The 15,622-nt window shown below is 37.7% G+C and overlaps 1 protein-coding gene across 3 annotated transcripts in view; it reads right to left on the minus strand.

Moving 5' to 3' along the window:
• Positions 1-12,757: 12,757 nt before the first annotated feature.
• Positions 12,758-15,622, minus strand: part of DOCK9 (dedicator of cytokinesis 9) — a 112,857-nt gene continuing 109,992 nt past the window's right edge. For all 3 annotated transcript variants that reach the window (XM_063392350.1, XM_063392348.1, XM_063392349.1), the window contains exon 53: positions 12,758-13,977. In XM_063392350.1, coding sequence (XP_063248420.1) covers positions 13,855-13,977 — 123 coding nt within the window. In that variant the 3' untranslated portion in view covers positions 12,758-13,854. The remainder of the gene's footprint in view (positions 13,978-15,622) is intronic.

The raw sequence follows: 15,622 nt of genomic DNA on the forward strand, positions 1-15,622 counted from the left end.
CCACCCCCACCTTGCTACAACCTCTTCTCAAGCAGCTGTAGGAAGTGAGGAGGTTTCCCCTGAGCCTCCTTTTCTCCAGGATAGATAATACCACAACCCTCCTCCACTGCTCATGGGATTTAAGTTTCAGACCCTTCACCAACTCTGTTGTCCTTCTCTGCAGGCACTCCAGAACCTCAGTATCTTCACTGTAGCAAGAGACACAAAACTGAGCTCAGGGTTCTTCTGGTAAGCATGGCTGCTAGGTATGGAGAGGGTAATGATCACAAAACCTACCACTATTTTTATAGTAGTTTAAGTATTTAAAGATAATATGCTGCCCAATCAAAGGTTATATCTTGTTTCACATTGTCTTGGGTTGCAATATGTAACCAAAAATGTTTAGTCTATTTGCCATCTGTTGAAACCAGCTGGGGAGGTGTTTGTCTTCATCTCTTGTATGACCCATTCCTCATAACTCCAGTGAGGACGGGGCACTTAGATAATGGGCCAGCTGTTAAAACCAGGTGGAGCAAAGTTCCTTATCTCTTCCACTATCCATCCTCCCTCCAGGGGGGTATCTCCTGTTAATGGACCATTAAGGCTCACTGCATGACTGATAAAATGACATCATCCCATTGTGAGATGCTCCACCCAGTGGGAGGAGCCGAGCATTCCTACCTGGATAAAACCTGAGATTCAGAACAGCAGAGCAGCCGGTTTTCCAGTGGATTCCCAGAGGAAGACCAGACCCATCTTGCCACCACTGGACCCTTCTACAGGATCATCTCTGTTCCAACAGAACCACATCTGTCTCTCCAGGAGGACTTAACTGGACTGCTACCAACACCCCGACCAACAGGGTGTCAGGCTGTATCTCTGGCAGTTGTTATTCTGTCAGTGTTTCTAGTTTTTTGTTTGTTTGTTTGGGGTTTTGTACTACTACATTTGTATTTTTAATATTCCTAGCAAACAACTGTTATTCCTATTCCCATATCTTTGCCTGAAAGCCACCTTAATTTCAAAATTACAATAATTTGGAGGGGGGGGGTTTACATTCTCCATTCCAAGGGAGACTTTGGCTTTCCCTGGCGGACACCTGTCTTCCCAAACCAAGACAGATACATTGAGCAATTTTCACTGCTTTCTGAGCTGTCAAAATTTGCAGAGTGTGTAGCTATTTTTTGGCTGTGCATTTTTATAAATGAACAAGTTTTACATCAAAAGTTGTAACAGGCCAAATGGGTTGAAAACAGGGATTCAGATCTCACAGCTTTGTTATTTCTTTCTTTGCTATTGACACACTGATACTTCAGTGGATCATCTAAACTTTTGCATCTGTAAAAGCAGCACAGCTATGAATATTTGCAGATGTTAATCAGATTTTCACACTTAAAATGTTTACTTCTTTACCCTAAAAAAGGTATATAATATGATGATGTCTTGTATTTTAAAATATCAAGTCTGCTTATAATGAGATCATCAGTTAGCACATTGTAAATCTAATGATGCCATACACATGCTACATGAAAACCTTGTCAAAGAAAGATTTGAAATTGCTTAACCTAGCCAATTACATATGCAAGAAACATTTTCTATAACAGAAGCAGCCCCTTCACAATGCAAAAGCAGAGCAATCTTTCTCTATAATCTAAACTGAAAAGCAAAAGAAAAGAAAGAGGGGAAGGGCATGCAAGCAGAATTAATTGCTCTATTTTTTGTTCATCTGGAAACTGATGCAGAACAGATTAGCCTGCAATGTAGTGCTTTTTTCCATAAACAATTACATAAGCAATTACATCTGGTCAAAAGCAAAGTTGTTTAAAACACTCCTAGCTAGTTATAGGTAAAAGCTGAGAAAAAAGTAGCCTAAAATGGATGGGGTTTTTATTATGGAAAAGACATAACACCCTTGAACATTTTAGTAATAGGCTGTGAAAACATCTTCCAGAGAACAATTGTAACATCCACTTCTGAAATTGCTTGAATCAGAATGGCTGAGAACTGATATTTTGTGATTCAGAAGTTAATCCGGGCTTATCCATGCAAAACTGCTGAAGCTTTAGATGAAGTGACTACTAAAATAGGGCCTACTTATACCTGTTCCAATACAGGAGTTAAAAACTTTTAAGTTACATATTTAATCTTGTATATTGTTACAAGAAATGAATGCTTTATTAATAGCAGTCTCTAGGACATTTAAAGATTCTTTTTAACTAATACAGTATTGATAGGAAGTGCTTTCTTTACCAAGTCCTGCTACTGCTGCAGCAATACCTTTCTTGCTTATGGTAAAAAATCAAGTATGTCCAAACAAAAATGGTTTATCTGCATTCTCTCCATAAGAAACAGAAATGCCTTTTTCATTACAGTGTACATATTAAATTGTTTTGTACTTTGCAGTTTCCTTTCTCATAAAATCACATTGTTTGTCTATTATCCCCTTTCTATTATTGGTGTATCCCAAAAAGAAATATCCACAGACACATTAAGCCTTATATTAAAACAGATAGATTTTATCTGAGTTTTGAGAACATTCTTTAAAGGGGCTGAGAAAATATGGTTAAAGAACAAAGTATCGTCCTCTTGCTCCCATATCCATTCACTTACAGTTCCTGGCGACAAGGAGCAGTTCCTGCATTCTACTAAAATGACTTCCTATTCTTTCTGTTCTCAGATAACTTGAACTTCTAACACTGCCTCTCAGCCAGAGTTGTTTTTGTTAATATTCACACTGACCTTTTCATTTATGGGTCACTTGGTAACAGCTGATGCTGGGTGTCTGCCTGGGGCTTGAAATACTCTCTCCAATAACCCTTGATGAGTTCTTCTGAAGGCCAACAAACCTTTCCAGAAAAAAAAAAAAAAAGTGTTCAACTGCACTCAGCTGAGATCCCATCTGTTTTTTTCATAGGGCAAATACAGAAAAAAACCCCAGTATGTTCAGAAATCACATGCAGAGATGGATGCTTGTCCCATCGAGGATCCTCACTAACACTCCCCATTTGCTGCATGGGGTTATTAACAAGCAGGAAGACATATCTCTGGTGCAAGATGCTCATGTTCAGAATGGATTGAGGTGAGATTTAGGACAACTGCACAGTTCAACATATTTGTGTCTAGCTCACCTTAAACACAATGAACCATGACATATCAAGAAGATGTTCTGTCTGGTGCTGGGCCTTGCAGATGGACTGGTGAGGAGAAAGACCAGGGGACTTTATCTAAAGGAAGCAATGACACAGACAGAACCAAAAATATTTCAGCAGCCAGGCTGCTGAAAGTAAGCTGGCCCAAAAGTCAGGTAGAAAGGTCAGTCCAGGCAGAAGGGACACACTGCACCTGACTTATCTTTTCCCCTCTCATGATCAAACATGTATTTTTCACTCCTGCTGTTATGCAATGCAGCTGTAAAGTATGAAACCATTGCCACATCTTCCCAACAGGTGCTGCCACATTTTGTATCGGGGTGAAGCTGGAATCATATTAATTGTGTTTTAAATTATTTAGGATAGAGAGGTGCCATTTAACTTTCCCTGAAGTACCTCAATATTTTAGGTTTTTTTTTTCAACAGCAGTTTGACATATCTGGTAACCAGAAAAGACAGAAGGAACAGAGATGATGAAACACAGCCAATCTTTTATGTAGTGGTTCAGTTCTCCTAGCAAGGAGGTTTTAAAGAATTAAGGTTTCAGTAAAGGAGAAGCCAGGCCTGAGGAAAAGTCAGGAAGTTGGATGATCTCTCTTATGATCCTTGCAGGTCTCTTCCAACTCAGAATATTCTGTGATAGTGAGATGCTAATATTGCCAATAAATAAATTTAAAAATTATCAGTTATTCTTAAATACAGGACCTGAAAATGGTTCTGATGAGAAGTGTATATACAAATTGCATTCAATACATTAAAAAGGGAAAGAACAATTTAATGCAGGTTTTGGGCAGGAATTTGTAAACTTCAATGGTGATATAACATATTGTGCTGGAAAGGAGGGAGATCTGTTCATGTCTTAATTTACATATAGTGATATAATTAGGACAGAGTCAAGCTACTACAAATTATTCTTAATTGAAAGGAAAAAATAATTAAAATATACAAAATAAATGGATTAATCAAATGCTGTTTAAATAGGTTAAATTGAAATGTTTTCTATCAAAAATTTAACTTTTTGAAAAATAACTCTAATGTAATATCGCATGTGCTTGACTTGCAATTTGGTAGAAGGGAAAAAAAGCCAAAATGAAAGACTTACAAGCTCCAGGAGGACCACACTTCAATAAACAGCTTTTACAATTAAAGAAGACAACAAAGTGTACTGCAAATTTTGTCACATGCTTATTAATTTAAATGAACTCAGTTTGCAGTACCGCCTCAGTCAGGTATCTGGAACTTGAGCCAGAACAAAAACAGCTACAAGAATGTGCAGCCATTCCCAGGACACCATTAAATGGCTATATGAAGTTTGAACAGTTTAAAAATGACCAATCAGGACACAAGACACATCATGGGTGAAATTCAGTTGAGGAATTCTAGCTTCTAAGAACTTCAGCCCAGGACTTTGTTGCTTTTGACAGGATGAAACAAAATAGAACTTTCAAGCTGCATGGACCAAATGACATACCTGTCCTGTAGAAGCTGATAAGTACCACCCAAAACTGAGATAAAGTTTCTCATTGCTACCTGAAAGGTGGAGGCAGAGAAAAGGAACAAGATTGAAGTTTTAGAACATTAATGCAAGACACTGTTCTCTCAAAGCAGCATCCCAGGAACTTTGTCATTTATAAATTTCAAATCACTTCAAACACTGGAAATATTAGGATGTAGTTGCCTGGAAACTGCTTCACTGGTGCTTGTGGTACAAGTTTCTGCTGTGATTAACACCAGGCTGAAATCTGGCTGCTGAACACAAGTCTGGGGGTAAGTACCAATGTGCTGTCCTGAGTTAAAACCCAGTTAACAAGAGGACTGCTGTCTAAAATTATCATGTTACAGACTGCATTCCTCTGCTTTTTCCAGAACATTGTTATAAAATAGCCATGAAACAGAACAGGTTAACAGTAACTAACATTAGCTTAAGACAGCTAATGACTTCAGGATTTCAAGTTTTGGTTTTAGCACTTAGACCTAAGAGAGAAACTATCAGCTCTGAAACACAGGTTAACCATACCTGAAATAAAATTGTAACTAAACAACACTGCCTCGATACCTTTGGAATTCAGCACTGTTGATAGTGGTTAATGTAGTTGTTGACAGGGATTAAGAATCTGATTTGAATTTCTAATCTGAATTTGCCTTGCTTTAGCATTCAATCTCTGTAATGTCTTCCTTAACCAAACTAAAAAAGCCTCACAGCATTCTCTATTCACTTAGAAAAAACCTGGGTTTGGGTTGTACACTCCTCAAATTTCTACATGGTAAGTTGAAGCGCTGTCCCCCAGATCTCCTACCACGTATTCCTTGAGTATGGATTTTTGTGGCTCTTATATAAATTCTTCAGCACAATATTTTAAAACCTCAGCCTAGTGTCAACCCAGTAACAGAGTGGTTTTACAGTGGTTTCACAAGTTCTGTAGGACAGGGGATAAACCCACCACAACAGTTTCTGTTTACACCCACTTGCTGCAATAGTTGTCTTTGCCACAGAATTACATGAGAAGTTTGTTTATGGGAAGCTCCATGTTCAGAAGATTCCTTAAATCCATTTCTCTGGTGCTGTTTACCAAGACATAATGTGTATATTTAGGTTCTTTTCCTGTTCCTAGAAGCACAACTTTGCAGGTGATAACATTAGCAATAGCCACTAGCATACTATGTTTAAAGGTATGGTGCAATTAAAACAGCAGAGACAGAGCTTTGTTTTCATGCAATTTAAATAGGCAGAGTTTTGTCACATTTGTTCCTGGAATGCCAGTGAAAATGTTGAATAGTACCACTATGACACCAATATGTTTGGAAAGTCTTGTAGAAAGATTCCATCAAGGGTCTCAAAAACATTTGCCAGGCTGCAGTTCAACATTTGGACACAGCTCTGTTCAAAAGGTCTGCCCATGTTACACTGCTCCAGCGAGCTGACACAGAGACATTAAGGATGGTTTGAATGAAATATGAGTGAGAATTATTTATGTGAAAGCATGAGCAGCAGCACAGTTTCAAGAAACAGCATGAATTGATAACTAGGCCATGACTAACAGCAATTGAACTAGTAAATGCTGAGGAATGTGCTGTTTATATCAAAACCAGGAGGCCTGAGCTCTGATAAGGCCATGGCAGGATGACTTGTCAGCAGAAGACCCGAGGTCTAATAGCAGGAGGATGGCAGCAGAGTTCTAGCACAGTGTGTGCCCTCTGCTTCTTATCCCAGCCTGGAAAAAGGCCATAAAGTTACTGAAATGAGGAAACACACACAGGTAACAACCCTCCCTCCAATTTATGGGTGATGAGGTAAGCAAGATTATGATGGAACATCGCACTGTACTAGCTGAAGGATACAAATACCTGGGTGGCTCTGCTATTTTTATCTGGTATTAAACCCTGGCAGGCAGCTCAGCTGCACACAGGCACGTGTTCATCCCCCCACAATGGGATAGGGGAGAGAACTGGAAGGATAAAAGTGCAATAACTTGTGGGGTTGAGACAAACATAATTCAGCAAATAAATAAAAAATAACCATTAAAAAAAAATAAAAACCCCTTTCAAAACAAACAATCAAACAAACAAACAAAAAAATCCCCAACCCCAAATCACCATCATGCCCTCCTTCAAACAAACAAACAGAAAAAAAAAACCCAAGCAAAGATAAAAAAGCCCTAAATCAAGAAAAGTGTTGCCAAAAGCCTAATTGCTCATCAGTGACAGATGCCCAGCCAGTCCCCAAGCAACTGCTGCTCTGGCTGACGTCCCTCCCCTCCAGATTAGTTCCTGAGCTCAGTGTTACATGGTGTGGGTCATTTGGGATCAGCTGTCCTGGCTGGGTCCCATCCCAGCTCCTTGTGCACCCCCAGCCTGCTCCCTGGCGGGCTGAGAGCCAGAAAAGCCTTGACTCTGTGCAAGCACTGCTCAGCACCAGCTGAAACATCCCTGAGTGACCAACACTGTTGGTGGACCAGCTCATTCCAGTCATTGAGAACAAAATTAACTCCATGCCAGCCCAAACCGGCATAATGAACAAGTCTTGCACTGCCAAGGAAGAACCCCAGACACATGGCACTTACTCAAGGGTCACCACTCCTTTTCTCCCAAGGGGACCTCCAGCCTGTCTGGAGTGGCTGCTTTGACATGGGATTCTTGGTGCTTGTGAGCACATGGGTGTGAAAACACAGCGGGGTGAAATCGATCACATTCAACATGAGTGCGTGAAATTGGTTGTGTTTAAAATAAATTCCAACTTCCCTTTCCTTCTGGCCTTAAGTTGAATTTTGTCACATTAATCTCATCCTGCATCTTTTTCTATAAGCATTTTTTACTACTGGCTGTGAGTCATTTTCCCCTGCAGATGTGCAAGGCAACTTAATCCTCCAGTTCTGAGCACACATTTTAACAAAACAGCTCTTCACCAACACATCGCTGCCTCGTGCTTTACCAGCTGGTACATTCCTTCATTTCTGTTTCAGTTCCTATGTTTTGGAATTCTCCTAAACAGATAACAAACAATTTTAGCATAGGATGTCACCTCCCCTATTTTATCTCACTCATCTAAATAAGTGAAAAAAAAAAAAAAAAAAAAAAAAAAAAAAAAAAAAAAAAAAAAAAAAAAAGGGAAAAAAATCACAGTCACATAATTAAAATATTAATTATTTAGGCACATTAAAGTATTTTTTCAAGGCTTTATTGTGTATTGTGTATGTATTTTTATAGTCTCCTAGCACAGTATGATGAGAAAATATTCAGCTGTTTCAAATTATGGAACAGGGATCCGACAGTGCTGACAATGAGAGAAAAAAGCTTTAAGCAATCTAAAAATACCCTTTCAACAGGCTGTTGTTGAAGAGAGATTTTCTTTTGTGTCACAGTCCTTTTAAAAGCCAAAGTCGTTATGTTGACAATTCTTCCATCTCATTACACCCATTGTAAAAGGGTGTGTCCCCTTAGTGCCTTGTTATTGATTACTATGGGTAAAGTGGCTACTAAAGCTTCACCTCATGAAACACAGCTCTGGGCTTGTCCTTGCCCAAGCAATGTCCACAGAGCTCTGAGAGTTATGGAATGAACAATGAATTGAACAGTTTTGCTGAACTAAGGTCCTTTTCTTACAGTTATCTGTACATCCTTGAGAATTTCTTATCTCTTCCTTTTACAGTCCATGCTCTTACATGCATACTTACCAGCTCTATCAGAAGTTTCACTTCTATCTTGGTGCTAATACTGAAGACTGGAGCAAAATGATGCAGTAACTTTCAGTTCAGACTTCTTCTAGGCTTCAGAATCCTTTTTTTTTTTTTTTTTTTTCAAACATTAAATGCTAGCTCAAATTTCCTTATTCAGTGGCTACCAGCATTTTCTTGTATTATCTGATAACTGTCCTAGACTCATAGACATCTGCTTTCCCTCATACACTCAGAATAAGATCTGATGTGTAACTTCAATTAATTTGAAAATTCTCTCTGTATAAAGCTGCTTAAATCTTGTACCAATTCTTAAAATATTAAATTGAAACAAAACTAATTTAAAGAATTTTTATTTTGGGAGATGAGTGTGTTTTGAAGACCGCAGCTGCAGTTCTGCCAATTATATTTACAATTTTCATGTTCTCCATCTTAATTTGTCACATCAAACTTCCACATTTTTGGGAGTCAGATATCACAGTGATAAACATAAACAGATTATACAGGACTAGCTACAAAAACCACTATCCCAAGAAGCTGCACTTGCTGTTCAGCTATCTGGTATCAATTAATCTTATAGGACAGAGAGAGAGACACACAAAAAAAAGATGTTCTAAGCATTCACAGTGAAAGGTTATTTACTTGAACCCCTTCAGCCTCCTCTTTTCATCTTTCCAGCTAATCTTTCATAGCACAATCCAAACAGCAAAACAAAACCATGCAGCTAGAAAAATTCTCAGTGCTTTTTCCATTAATAACAACATGCAGCAGTTAAACAAGGTGTAGCATTCCCAAGGCATCTTACTAATATAAATCACACCTTGTTTTTGCAGAAAAAAAAAGTTGCAAGCTTTGCACTGAGAGAAAAAATTACAAAACTCCTTCTTAATCATAAAATGCCAGGAAAAAACCCCCTAGTATCTACTACAGTTAACTTGAAAGGGATATAGTGCCTAGTCTCTAGATATAATTTAAATTCATTATTTGTGTTAAGACCAAAATATATTGAGTTTAAGAGCTTCTAAATAACTCATTGTATATTCACTGTAATACTTAAGAAAGGATAAAAACACCATCAAAATACTTTAAAGTTGTTAAAATGGTCACTTCCACAAATACGATAAAAACAATTGAATTTCATCATTATCTGCCAAAACTTTCATTTTTTTCTTCCCCCAGAAAACTCCAGGACTTCTAGTCTGAACACAGTGAAATACAGAATTTTTCAATTCATGAAAAAACACAGAACAGCAGTGTTCACACATTTTAACAGCTAACTTTCATGACAGACAGTGACTCAGATGTCTCCTGTGTACTGAAGGCTTCTCATGAAGAAACCAAAGATTATAGAAATTGGGTATAACAAAAAAACCTTGTCTGACTTACTAGACTAGGTATTAAAACTCATTAAGAGCCAGGTCCATCTAAATAACTTGTCTGACTTACTAGACTAGGTATTAAAACTCATTAAGAGCCAGGTCCATCTAAATAACACCGTTTTATTTGAAGAAATTCTATTTACTTAAATACTATTATAATATTTTTGTTAAGCCTAATTTACTGCTCACCACGTCCATCCTCAGACCCAACTGCAAAGACCCCCATACCTGTTCAAAGTTGCTGTTTTGCATGTAACTGTGGCAACAGTAAAACAGAGCATGCTCAGCACCTTGAAGAAAGATTTTTGAAGCATATGAATTGGAAAGGTCCAGTTTTATTTGTCTCTACACTTCCTCATCTTTACTGTCCTTACGCCCAACCTGGCCTGCCATTGCTGTGGCTTGGCCTCCTGTTCCCTGCAGAGCACCACAGACTGTGGTCACTGTGAACAGACACTGATGCAGGTGAGTGGAGGGGTCTCTGCTTTGGCCAGGGCTCTCCGTTTTTATGTCCTCAGATCCACAGACCCTCTCTTCCCTCCAGGTTCCCAAGCAGTGCTTGGTAGCCAAATGCCAGCCCTGGCAGAGTGCTAAGCTGTGTTTCTGCCATAGCCAGGGCATCCTTTTTTATCAAATATTTGATTGCCTCAAGATCCTGCACTTGTTTTGTGGTGAAGTCCCAGACTGTCAGAGGTGACAATCCTTGTCACCTGCCCACATTCTCCCACATGCTTTGCTACCCATGAGCATAGTGCCTCGGGACATACCCCATGTGATATTCTTGAATTAACCTCTGGAAAAGCTGGAAAAATATATTTGAAACATGCCAGTAGGAATACTTTAGTCACCAAAGGGTACCGAAGAGTTATTGTACATCTACCCCAGGAGAAATATTTACCCATACAGGAAAAGAAGAGGAAGGTGCCATTCTTTGTTTCATCCACCACGTGGTTCTTGGAAAAGGGAAAATATCTAATTGTTCACTGCCTTCATGAGATGGTTCCCAAAATGTAGGGAAGGCAACAATGCAGGGCCCAAATACCGGATTAGGCTCAAGGCCAACTTTTATCATAGTTCTCCCAGACAAAACAACCAAATGATACAGTGGAAATTCAGCCTTTAACAAGCTCTCAAAGTCAATGTACAGCAAAAAAAAAAAAAAAAAAAGGGAACATGGCAGTGATTAGATAAACTAATACTGTGAACAAGTAAATCAACACTGTGACCAACAACTGTAAAAGAGATAATCATTATCAGTTCCTTCTATAACACACTGTGGTCAAATCTGTTCTCTCAAACCCTTCAAGCCCGACGCTAGGTGCCAAAACAGGACTGTTGTGATTCAACTTCACCCAGCTGCTCCCTCAGTCCTCTGCAGCAGGATAGGGGACACAATCAGAAGAGTAAAAGTGAGAACATGTGTGGGTCCAGATAAAGACAGTTTAACACATAAAAAAACCCAAAACAAAACCAAGAAAAAGAAATTATGCAAAAACCCCTCAATTGCTTGCCAGCAGCTGACCAATGCCCAGCCAGTCCCTGAGCAAGTGCTGCTTTGGCAAACTTTCTCCGCAGTTTTTATTGCTGCACATAACACCTATATGATACAGGACATTTCTGTGGTCAGTTGGGGTCAGCTGTCCTGCCTGTGACCCCTTGTCCCAGCTCCTTGTGCACCCCCAGCCTGCTCCCTGGTGGGCTGAGAGCCAGAAAACGCCTTGACTCTGTGCAAGAGCTGAAACATCCCTGAGTTATCAACATTTGCTTGCAGCACAAAGCCAAAACACAGCCCCATACCAGTTACTGTGAAGAAAATTAACTCTATTCAAAAACCTGCAGAGAGCCCAAGTCTTTATCAATAAATTGACCCACATTGTATACTAAATTTACGTATATTACAGAAATAACAATAGAGAAGGGAAGCTGGTACAGAAGAAATTATTCAGGAGGGAAAATGCCCACATTTTTTATCTTAGTATACATAAAGCTAAGACAGTAAAAAGATGTGTTTCCTCATATGAACTCATTACAAGAGATTAAGTCTAGAGGCACATCGTTTGTGTGTTAATCATTAATGATTTAACTCTGTGTAAACCTACAGCAATGTCAACTACAGTTTGCTGGTTTTCATAGGCCAAAGTTCAGCAAAACAGCTACACATATTTAGATGCATACATACATATATATATTTATATATATACACACACAGATACATATTCAATTCTGAATACATACTACATTTACAGGTTAGTTATCAGATACGTCTTGATCTAACTGAGGTCTCAGTGCAAAAGGGAAACTGTCAGTTCTGCTCCCAAGGCAAAGTGGAAAAAGTCAGAAAAAATGAGGCAATTAAAAGAAGCCATCATGATATACACAATACCTCTTAATACATGGATACAGAAGTCTTCCCAAATGGCAAAACAGCATTACAGGATATATTCTCTCGATAATGAAATGCCTTTTGAGGTGGGTGTACTTACACCCATTTCCACAGATGAACAAAAGCATGAAGCACTTAGGCCAGAACAAAAGGGTCTGCCTCTTACAGCATTGAGTTCACTGTCTAGACATGTATGATTTTTTTCTCTGTAAGGAAAAGAGTTTTCAACAACCAGAAATTTTGTTTCAGAAACATAGTTACAGAAAGCAGAGCATATCCAGCATTTCACTGCCAGGATGAGCATCTTTAGAAAAAACCTTTAATGAGTAATGGCAACATATGTGTTTCATGCCATGCTACAGAAAAATGAAAGTAAACTTTATGTCATAAGGACAAGATGATTTCTACTGTCATGTGATGAAAAGTTTTGAAGATTACCTAATACTAACTCATCTGGTGATTAACAACCTGTAGTTTTGGTACCTTGGTACTAGAGTCAAATGTGAGGGACTTGAAACAGGTATCTTAATTAATAATTTAATTCCCTTTATTGACAAGGAATATGAAATAAGACCTACGAGTGTCTGCATCTTATATGCACGGTGCAAAAAGCCTTTTTTTAAATCAAGCTTTCATTTTTACCAAATGTCAGGGATGAAGCTAAAACAAAAAAAAAAAAAACAACGCAGCACACGGTGAGAAAAGTAACTACCTTTTTCCTTTTAATATAGATGTAGTACAGAATGTTTAATTACAGCAGGACAGTGCTTCCAGTTAAATAAAATTAAAAACCTTTATTTTCCCCAAATATAAAATTACTAAATTAATGTCTTAAAAGAATAAGAATATGGAAAAAGCTTTAAATTATACCACCATTTACCACAGTAACCATGATTACCAATTACATACTCCATTGCTTTGGCAAAAAAAGTTTTTCTTTTAATAACTGCATATAAACCTAACATAGCAAAGACTGTATACATCTTTATATTGCACTTATTTATATACAGGGATAAATGAACTGTAAAGTCTGCATATACTTGGAATGAGCAAATTTTCAAAATAAACTAAAAGCAGAATGGTAAGAGCTGGTATGAATATTAAAAAAATGTAATACATTTATGTACAGACTGTATGGACTGTATTAACAAACAATATGTACATAACAATTTACTACTCTTGATATTTTAGTATAACTCAGTGTTCATTAATACAGACCTTTGGTTGTATTTAGTTGTTTAGTAAGATCTAAGCTTGCATACCTCCAAAATGCAACAAGGTATAAAATAAAGCACAACAATTTGCCAAATGGTACAAAAACTACTATTGTCAGTTGCATTAAATCCCAAAAACTAGTGTCTCTGTCTAGCCCCAAAATAGTTCTTGTACTTGGAATCTCTATGTGCCAAACACGAAAAGAACACCCGAATGTTACGTATCTGCAAAATTACATCCCACAACACTTTTTTTGTAATGTGCAATTCATTTTAATAATACTTTCTAATGAAAAACAGAAGCTAACTTCATAATTTTTCCAACACGCACTTCTGCAATGACATTGTGAACATGTTTAAATTTTACCAGCAAGATTAAAAATATATATATGTACGCCTCCCTTACTCTAAAAGACTATCACCAGTAACTGCTACTTGCTAAGTGTGCTCAGACATTCGTATGAACTACGCAGTTTGCATGTGCCCAACATTTAGCTTCAAGGTCATCCTGAGTTTGCACACAGTGAAGCAAATCCACAGACTTGAAAAGAAACAAACATACTTTCCTTTACAAAACAATCATGCAACTGAAGAAGAACTGGGCATCCCATGAACTGTTGTGCTTGTCGGAGTTCCACTTATGGCGTTGAAAATCTGTAGTGAGTTGGGCATGACGCTGGCCTTTTCTTCCACCGGAGTAATCTTAAAATGAAAGATTTACCAAAATGTTACAAAATGGCACAGGCATGTCTACAACAGGTAAACAACTTCTTTCTGCTTATCAACTCAACCTTCCAGTACTTTTTCAATGGCACAAAACTTTTTGGAAATGGTTACTCTTTTCAGCCATCTCCTAAATTTAGAAGTTAATTCTCCACTATCAGTTCTCTTAACTCAGATATTACACTGTCCTCTGTAGAGTATGCTTGGAGAGTTTCTATCATACCTCCTGTTAACTTTCAAAAGGAGTTTCATAGTGACAACAAGCTCACTTTTTGTCCTTTTTTTGTTTTCCTTTTTTGACTTAGAGGTATGATTTGAGCATTTCTTACAAAAAGCTATATCCAAGCATCGAAAAGATTTCATTCTTAACAGCTATGAACAAATTGATGCTAAAATTAGAAATAACATAAAAAAGGAATTACATAAAGATTAGACAAACTAATAGAACAGAAGTAGAGAAAACTAATTACCATCCCATCTGATCATATTGGCAAGCAGCAGAGGAGAAAAAAAAAATGTTAAGATTCTTTTAAGCATTTTTATAACAAATTTTTTGCAGTTAAGACCTTGCAGTGTTACATTACAGCTAATAGTTACTTCAGCGATGCAAAGCTCTTTGTCCCAAAACAGCAATAGGCAGGTACATAAAGGAGAAATTTTTAAAGATTTAAGTGAAGACTTTCATGTTTCTAAGCCTTCAGGGGAAATATCAGTCTAATTGGAAAAAACCCCAAAACAACCCTAAAGCAAAACAAAGCAAAACCACCACCAACATGGCATGTTTTAATTATGTACAACTAATTACATTTGTATAAGAACACAGTGGTAGGCTAACAGTACATATCACTGCAGTCAGTGCTGTGCTTTCATATTCTGTTCACAATATCTTATGGATATCAGTTGTTTGTCTAAGTGTAAACCAAGAGAAGAAAGGACAATGTGATTTAGTCCTGATGTTTCAGGACATGCTTTTTCTTATCACCAATCTTTGGAAACTCACATACTTCAGCATTTTTTAAACATCTACATTTTGCACTGAGTTCAAAGTACTTTTTCTTGTGTACAAATTTTCATTATATTCTTTTACTTTTTCTTATGCCAGGGCAATGTGAATCTTGCACTTATCATTAAATTCTTTGACCAAAACACTTTCCTCTCCTTTCCAAAGGGGTATTCTGTATCACTGTCTAATTCTCTCATGTACCTTGTTCATCTCAATCCGCTGTCCAGTTATCCTCCATTCCAAACCCTCCTCTGCTTATCAATAAATCACACTGAAATATAGTCAAACTGTCCCACTTCTGTTAGCTAAGCAAACTCTTTTTCTGTTCCACAAATCTTTCAAAACTGTTTTCTTTACTACTGTTTTTTATTAAAAAAACACATCCAACCACATAATTCTGGAAAAATGGTATCACTTCCTATAAACTTTGGTTCACAATGTTCTCTACTGATGGTACTTAAAAAGAGTTGGTGGTGTCATACTTCTCTGTGACAGGATATCAAAATAGGTGAAGGAAAATAAAGCCATCATGATTATCTCATATCACAGAGCTACTTGGAACACAGTATCTGAGAAACCACACTGGGAAATAATGGAAAGCAAAAAAGAATTTGAAGTGAA

This window comes from Prinia subflava, chromosome 3 (genome assembly GCF_021018805.1).
Source record: "Prinia subflava isolate CZ2003 ecotype Zambia chromosome 3, Cam_Psub_1.2, whole genome shotgun sequence".
Taxonomy (NCBI): domain Eukaryota; kingdom Metazoa; phylum Chordata; class Aves; order Passeriformes; family Cisticolidae; genus Prinia; species Prinia subflava.